The sequence below is a fragment of the Mus caroli genome, chromosome 8 (assembly GCF_900094665.2).
Source record: "Mus caroli chromosome 8, CAROLI_EIJ_v1.1, whole genome shotgun sequence".
NCBI lineage: Eukaryota > Metazoa > Chordata > Mammalia > Rodentia > Muridae > Mus > Mus caroli.
This window is the reverse complement of record NC_034577.1, coordinates 102,489,991-102,498,496: the sequence shown is the minus strand read 5'-3', so window position 1 is coordinate 102,498,496 and position 8,506 is coordinate 102,489,991. Positions and strand designations below refer to the sequence as shown.

The 8,506-nt window shown below is 48.1% G+C and overlaps 1 protein-coding gene across 1 annotated transcript in view; it reads left to right on the top strand.

Annotated features, from left to right (window-relative positions):
* Positions 1-1,623: 1,623 nt before the first annotated feature.
* Fa2h (fatty acid 2-hydroxylase) overlaps positions 1,624-8,506 on the top strand; it is a 52,198-nt gene continuing 45,315 nt past the window's right edge. Inside the window, exon 1 of the mRNA XM_021170240.2 lies at positions 1,624-1,963. Within this exon, the coding sequence (XP_021025899.1) occupies positions 1,694-1,963 (270 nt within the window). The 5' untranslated portion in view covers positions 1,624-1,693. The remainder of the gene's footprint in view (positions 1,964-8,506) is intronic.

Sequence of the window (8,506 nt, the reverse complement as noted above, 5' to 3'; positions counted from 1 at the left end):
TGTTCCTGTGGAGACCAGGGAGGGTACAATTCTTTGGAGCTGGAGTTAGTTATAGGTGATTGTGAGCTGGCTGCTGGGAACTGAAGCAGTGAAGAGTCTTAGCAATTCTCTCTCTAGACCCACCATAAATAATTTTTCCTTCTTGAAAATACTACAAGTTTTATTCTCCATTCACCGGATTGTGGCTCATCCAGAAATCAAGAATACAATGATCAGTCAGAATAAAAGATCTCACAAAAGAGATGACGTGTGCACACACCCATCAGTTGCCAGGCAGGCCAGCAGTTCACCTCTACCTCAGAAGGGCTCCAAAGCCACTGCCCTTCCCTAACAAGAGGAAAAGAGGAGGAGGGTGGGGGTGAGGGGCACTGAATCAGCCATGTCTTTATTACAAGATTGTGAGGTGACAGATTTGCCGATAGGTGGACAGATATACAATAAATTCATAAGTCAATAAAGTAAATAGAAATTCCCAGGATAAATACTTCACTAGTCTTCCACAACTCAGAACTAATGCAAAAGGTCCACGATGAACCCAATAGAAAATGCTTAAATAAAAACACAATCCAGCTATGCGGCTTCCTAATGCTGTCTTACTAATAATGGCTTTTATTTCCATACAATGTAATTTATAAAAACATCTGGAGGGCTGGCCCAGTGGTTAAGAGCACTGGTTGCTTTTGCAGAGGACCAGGGCTGCCAGCATACACACGATTCCTCACAAACCTCCCACAAATCTCCCATTCCAGAGGACTGAAACTCTCTTCTGACGGCCAGAGGGATGCCATGCGCATATACATACACACACTCACGCACAAAGTAAAATAAATCCCTTTTTAAGTCGTCTGTTCACTCACCCAATGCACCCAGTAAAATATGTTTTGGGATTTTTTTGTTTCATTTTTATTTAAAATTGTAATAAAATGTGTACAATATACATTTCAAAAATAAATATTCAGCATTTAGACGCGCATTCACAGGGTGGGACGACGTAAGTTTTTAAACATTAAATATAACTATATATAATATTTAATTATATATAACATATAATATTTAATTATATATAATATATAATATTTAATTATTTAAATATATAATAGATACCACTTACATGTATAATGATATATAATTATTTATGTGATTAAATATTAAATATAATTAATTTTTAAATATTAAATATATTGTGGCTGAGTTTCGGGTGACTTTATATATTTCGCACCCCCCAACCCCTGGGACTAGACCAGACCTCCGCCCTAGTGACTCTTGTCCTTGGCACCTCTTGAAACTGCCGAATTGAATACAGTAAGTTTCCCCCTTGAAGATGTGGTTCCTTGAAGATGTAGAAGTTGCGTGCCCGCCGAGGAGGTGGTCCTGATAGTCACCTCCAATGCGCTGGCATCTACCAGCAGCCGGGCACACCTGGTGGGCACGCCCTCTACCTGCCCAGGGCTACCTGGCGGGCCACGCTCAGCGCCTTGCGCTCGGGGCTCGGGTCCCTGCGGGCCAATGGGGAGGCGGCTCCGGGCAGCAGCCGCGTCCCACCGAGTGGCCAATGGGAGCAGGGCATGCAAATGAGCAGGTGCGGTGGCGGCCGGCCCGTTGCGGCTGCCCCTGCTCCCGAGATGTTAGAGGCGCGCTGGGCAGCCGCGGAGCAGACTGCCGGGCTCCGAGATCCGAGCTCCGCTCTCCCGCCATGGCCCCCGCTCCGCCCCCCGCCGCCTCTTTCACGCCCGCCGAGGTCCAGCGGCGCCTGGCGGCCGGTGCCTGCTGGGTCCGCCGCGGGGCCAGCCTCTACGACCTCACCAGCTTCGTGCGGCAACATCCGGGGGGCGAGCAGCTGCTGCTGGCGCGGGCTGGCCAGGACATCAGTGCCGACCTGGATGGGCCACCTCACAGACACTCCGACAACGCCCGCCGCTGGCTGGAGCAGTACTATGTGGGCGAACTGCGAGCGGACCCGCAGGTACCAGGCGGCCCCGGGTACTCCCCGCTCCCTGCCTCACACCCCTCCCCCAGTCCGCCACTTTAGAGAGCTCAAATCACCTGCCCTCTAGGAGAACGCAAGGTGACAGCCTCCATCCTCACTTCCCTCCGTTTTCCCAGTTTCTCTCCAGGTAACCGGTCACTGAAACCCCATCTCCCATCCCCCTAGTTCCCGTTCCTATCACCAGGAGCTTGGTGTTCCTCTTTCCAGCGCTACCCACTGACCCGGCTGCATCCTCCTTCCAACATGTCTCTTCTGCAGCCCCCCTACCGCCTGACAACTTCAACTCCTGTTTCTGGCTCCAGCCACTACCACCCCCCCCCCTTTCTCTCTTCTCTTCCTTTTCCTTTATCAGCCTTTCTGATTTCCTTTCTTGTTTCAATAGTAGGTTCCTAGGCTCACCTGGCCTCAGTTTCCCCATCCCACCACTCTCTTGGTTCAAGGAGACACAAATCCAAAGCTCTGCTCTGCTCCCTTCAGGGGCTCCTGTGGGTGAGTGGGTGGGGGACCTGAACAGCGTTTTATTGATTCTCTCCTCCAGCCCCCGGTTTTATTTCCGTCCTAAACAGTGCTGTGGGTTTGAAAGAGTGAAATAAAATACACGAACCAGCTTGCTAAGTAGAACTCGATACTTCTAACCCAGACTATGCTAAACTCGGTACTGCTGTGTGGTGCAGACTCATCTTGGATTTTTACCTTCAACCCATCCTGGGTGTTATTCTCATTTCAGGATGTGGAAACAAGGGTTCAGTGAAGGTCTATAAATGTCTGAGGTCAAACAGTTAGGTAGTACAAAAACCAAGTGTTTCTTATTCCAGATCAAAGTCGTCTCCATCCCGAGGGTTGGGGGACAGAGCTCTTGGTAGACTCAGGTGGAGCCAAGCTAACTCCTTGTTCTCAAGCCTGATAGCAGGACTGGTGACAGTAAGGCCATGGTGATTAGGTGTAAAGCAACGGTTGGTCCTTGTTGCTCACGTTCTTTCAAGTGCTTTTAGATCTTTAGATGAAAGGACATGCTGTCCACTGTTCCAGGAGACACCTCTTATCCATCTTGCCTAATTCTTATCTCTTAGTCACTTCCTTGGTTCTTAAACGGGTTGCCGACACTGTGCTGGGCACCAACAGCCACTGAACAGAAAATGGTTACCATTTTCATGGAGTGAACAAGTTCATAGGGACCCTACTACAGACTCAGTCATTGTTTAATTACATTCATTAATATTTATAATATTTGCATACTGAGTCTGGGTGAAGAATCTGGAGAGCAGATTCAGTAAGAACTACCGTAAAGAAAGTGACATTTTTCACCAAGAGCTAATTGAAGACAGAGCTTAGCCAAAAGTGGTAAGAAGAACATTCCAGACAGAGGAATAGCATGTATTAAAAAACAAAACAAAACAAAAACTGTGGCACAGTCAAGAGATAGCAATGGAACCAAGGTGACCAAGGGCTGGCAGGTCAAGGGAAGAAAGAGGTGGGAGCTAGAAGTCACTGGGGGCTTGATCACATGAGCCTCAAAGGCTGTGGTTGGGGGTGTGGGGGCTTGACTTGCGAGGCTAAAGGACTTAAGCTGAAGAGTGGTGCGGAAAGATTTGCATCTTCGGAAGAGTAGCCTTGCTCCAGTGACAAGGAGCGGAGGGAACTCCAGTGGATGTAAGGAGGCCAGAGAAAAGACATAGTTTAACCACCATGACCAGAAGGGGAAGGACATTTCATAATAGAAGATCTGACAGATTTCATAAACTGTCCAGACTTGGCATTCAACAACGGGGAACCCAGAACAGTATAGGAAGCTGGTGTTTGGTGTCAGGTCTTGCTGAGGGAACAGAGACTTACCCTTTGCTGTGAGAAAAATTGCTACAGAGATCAGTGAGCAGTTAGGATCAGAACACTGGAGATGGACCTGCCCTGTATTGTAACTGTATTCTGCAGTCGGGAGCCTGAGGGTGTGGCCTCTCTACTCAGTACCATTCTGAATGTCACTCCCTCCCCTGCGCTGGATAGCCCCACCTTCCTGCTTTGCCAACCACCCAGCGTCAGGATTTGGTTTGGTTTCACCTTGCCCTGCCTGACCCCTAGGGTCAGAGAGAACTCAGAGGCAAAACCAGTTCACCCTGGGCTCCCTACACCCGCTCTTTACCTGTTATATCCCCAAGTCCCAGTGTGGTCACATTGCAAACAATCAGATTTCTAGGCCCCAAACTGAGGGCATAGAGAAAACTAAAATCTAAGAGTATACCTTCAGGCCCACAGACCTGATCTGGCCAGCAGCCAAAGTCACCCTACATTCCAGTTTCCTGTCCCTCTGTTGGCAGAGTTCAAATGTAGAAAGTACAAGATTCTCCTTATTTTAGCTTATGTTTTTGGTTTGGTTTGGTTTGGTTTGGTTTGGTTTGGTTTGGTTTGGTTTGGTTTGGTACCTTGCTATATAGGTCAGGCAGTCAGGCTAGTCTCAAATTTAAGATCCCTCTCCCTGGGCTTCACAAGTAGTGGGATCACAAGCATGCACTACTATACCAGGCAAGGTTCTCTTTAAAGTGAAGGAGACAGGTAGGGAGTCAAAGGAGAAATTGGGGGGCCAGGTGTCCATTCAAAGAGATGACTAGAAAAGTCCTTTTAACAACCTCCATGTTACCTTCTCTACTTTGCTCCTCTCCTGCTGAACCGGGGGTGCTGATACCCCTGGAAGTTAAGAACCCTCTCCTGATGTGTGAGGAGCAGAAAGTGCTAAGAAGTACCTCTGTTCCCCCTCCCCTAGGGACCCTTCTCCAGCCTAATCGTTAAGTAGGGGACTCTGTGTCAAGAAGGCCCACCCCACTTTTTCCCCTGTTCCCTACTTTGCCACACCCCTATGTACGCACTGTACACACACACACACACATTCACACTCACACAAAGGCACATACAGAGAACAAGTCAGACTTGTTTGAGCTAACATACTGTGGGGTAGGGGAAATGAAAGATCTGTAGCTGATCGGGGAAGCTATCTCACCATCCCTGGCTGCCAGAGGCCAGTGGGATCAAGCCCCTTAGCCTAGGCATGGAGAGAAGTGCTCTCCCACCTGTGGACATGAAGCCCTGTTGTGAACACCACTTCAAAAAAGAAGCAGAGCCGGTGAGTGGCTGGGTGGGTAAGGGCACTTGCCACCAAACATAATGACCTACTTGAGTTGGATCCCTGGAGTCCATACAGTGGAAGGAGAGAACTGACCCCTGCCTCTGACCTACCCCTGTGGACTCTGCACAGGCACATAATAAAGTAAATAACTTAAAGAGAGAAACAGGCAATGAAGGGATTTAGTGTGTAAACCTTCTTCCAAGACCATAGACGTTATGTCCCCAAGACTTTGGTCACCTGTGAGTCACTGACAGACACCCCCTGAGTTATGATGTTGGATAGCCATCTCTAGATAGGCTCACCTTTTCTTTTAGCATTTATTGACCCTGGGTAATAATACCAATGCAACCATGGGTCTTTTTTTTTTTTTTTTTCATTTCTGTGTTTGTTTGGTTTGATTTGGTTTTTAGTGTTGTCTCCAAACTCAACAGCTGCTTGTGGACGTTGTACATCGTGGTGCGGAGCCTAGTGCGCACCACGATGTACAACGTCCACAAGCAGACACACACACACACACACACACATATATATATATATATATATATATATATATATATATATATATATATATATATATATATACTTTAAAAATCGGGGGAGGGGCGGAGACAGATATTAGGTGGCCCAGCCTGGCCTCAGATTCACTATGTAGCAGAGGATGGCCATAGTTTTCCTACTTCCGCCACCCAGGTGCTGAAATTACAGACACGTGCCACCATGCTCCGTTTATGCCGTCCTGGGACCAGCCCTGTGCATGCTAGACAGGCAGTGCACCAACTGAGCTGTATTCCCAGCCCCAAACTTAAAACGAGAAAAATTTGTCTCTTTGTATCTCCTAAAACCCATCATGGGTACCACTTGGATCACACTATAGAAAACACTGAAGCACTGTGGGACAGCTCCTGGGACTAGTGAAAAGGGTGAGATTGTGTATAGAAAAAAAAAATATAGAGAGCTTTTTCTGGTGAGAGTTACAGATTTCATCACAGCCCACATCAGGTCCTTTTCAAACCACAAATCTGACACCCAGGGGAATGGTAACTGTCAGAAAGAGACCTAAGTTTCTCCTACGTTGCATCACAAGCCTGGAGGGTTCTTACTCAGGATCTGGTGGACCTGAGCCATCTGCCTGAGAGTACTCCAGGCAGGATAAACTTCAAATCTCCAGACTGTAGCACGGAGGTAGGCACATGTCTGAAGGACTTGCGGCCACACCCCAGTCACATCACATAGGATGTGTTTCTGAGTAGTTAGGAACGCAACAGTTCCTGCCACCTGTGGTTCTGCTAGGCTTTGTAGTATAGGCTCAGAGTTTCAGGGTCTGAGTGATTAAATGGGAAGAAAATCTAAATGCAGGAAGCCTTAGAGTCCCTCCTTTCTGTAAAGTGTTGGGACACCTCCAGCACCGTCCTACTTGGAGATCAGAGCTAAAACCTGGGAGAGCTGATAATCTATCTCTACTTGCGTCCTGGGGTGGAGATAAGAAGTCAGCTTGCTGAAATCCGCTGTCAAGAGCTTCCCAGGAGGGCCTGCCTGATCCAGCAAAGGTCACCATCCTTTCCTAACTGCTCTGGCCTGCTGTAACACCAGCAAATCTTACCTGGAGGATGAAACCAGGGCCAGTGAATAGCACATCTGTAGATCCAGCCACTGATTCAACACACAGATCCCAAGAGTGTTTGCTGGCATTGCTTCAGATTGGATTTGAGAGCAAGAATTGAGGAAGAAAATCAGAAATGGAACTCTTGGGAGTCCAAAAAAAAAAAAAAAACACACATGAAAGTTATTTCCTTCAGAAACATTGCCAGGAAATACCCCAAACCAATGCCTGAGTGGCACCTGTCAGCCTTGCTAGCCCTGCTGTTTGGTGTCTCACCTCCCTAATAGGACACATAGTGTTAACCCACATGTTTTTTTTTGTTTGTTTATTTAGACAATTAGCATGCCCCCCCCCCCATTGTCTGTACAACCTACCTCTCTGTTGAAGCAGCCTTTGCCAGGGTCCCCTGAGCCTTAGCTTCCATAGCTCTGGCAGTTGGTTTGCGCCCTCTCTTTGCTGCCCTGGCTGCAGTCTTGAGGCTGACCCCTGCTGGGGCCTCTCTGCTCCTCTTCTCACTTGGATACCTGATCCTTTTGGTTTTCTGCCTGAGTTCATTTTCTATTGCTACTGTAACAAAATGCCACAGGCAGAGATTTAAAGCAACTCCCAAGTATCCCCTGACCTTTCTGGAGGTCAGAGGTAGGACGTGAGGAGACCAGGCTGCATTCTTTCTAGAATTTCTAGAGGACCCTGTCTTGCCTTTTCAGCCTTCCAGGGACAACCTGTGTTCCCTGAGTGACTACTAGCCAATGTCTGAGTATTTTCGCTTCAGCTCCATCATCACATCTCCAACTCTGACTCTTCTATCTCAATCTTACCCCTTACCAATGCTTTTAGTGTTATATTGGGTGCACCCAGATAATCCTAGCTAACCTCCCCAATTCAAGCTCCTTAACTAACATCTGCAAAGTCCTTTTGACAAGTAAAGTCACATAGTCACAGGCTTCGGGTCCTGGGACTCGGGTCCTGGGAGGAGAGGGCATCCTTCTGCCTACTGTGCCCTGTGTGTCCTTGGTCCCTACCTCTGAGTCTCTGGTGCTGCATTCTCTTGCTTTTCCTCTGCCAGCAAAGCGGGAAAGGCTGAAGACAACCAGGGTCTTCAGCCCAGAGGGTTTCAGCGAGCCAACTTCTCATCCCCACTCCACAGTGGAAGTGGAGTTCCCAGCTCTCCAAGGTTTCAGCTCAGACCTCCCTCCACATTCCCTTGTGCTGGAAATGTTCCAGGGCTCTCTGCAAGCGCCTTTTTAAACCCAGGCAAACCCTTCTATTGCTACAACTCAGTGGAAGATGTAGGGCTCTTCCAAAATCTGCAATGAACCCTTGCCTCCTCCCAGCTGACAGCACCTTTCAGAGGTGTCTCTGTCCTAACCTCCTTCACAACCAGATGGGGGGTTGTTTGTTTGTTTGTTTTTGTTTTGTTTCTGCCTCTGAGTTTCCCCTGAAAGGCAGCATGCTCTCTGCAGGGTGGCTTCCTTCACTCAGTTATCTCCCCTGGGAACTCAGCGTTCCCATCTCTAACCACAGCTAATCTCTGGTGCTTGCCCTGACCTAGAGGGTCCTGTCATGCTCACTACTGTAGCAGGCTCCTGGGCAGGTCACTGGGGCAGTGACCCCCATTGCCTCTGACACTTTTAATTGAAAGCTTATGCTGTGGCAGTCTTCAGTGGCTTCCCATGGATGACCTCATGCTTTTGTCCCGTATAGATTCTCTTCTCTTCTCTTCTCTTCTCTTCTCTTCTCTTCTCTTCTCTTCTCTTCTCTTCTCTTCTCTTCTCTTCTCTTCTCTTCTCTTCTCTCCTCTCCT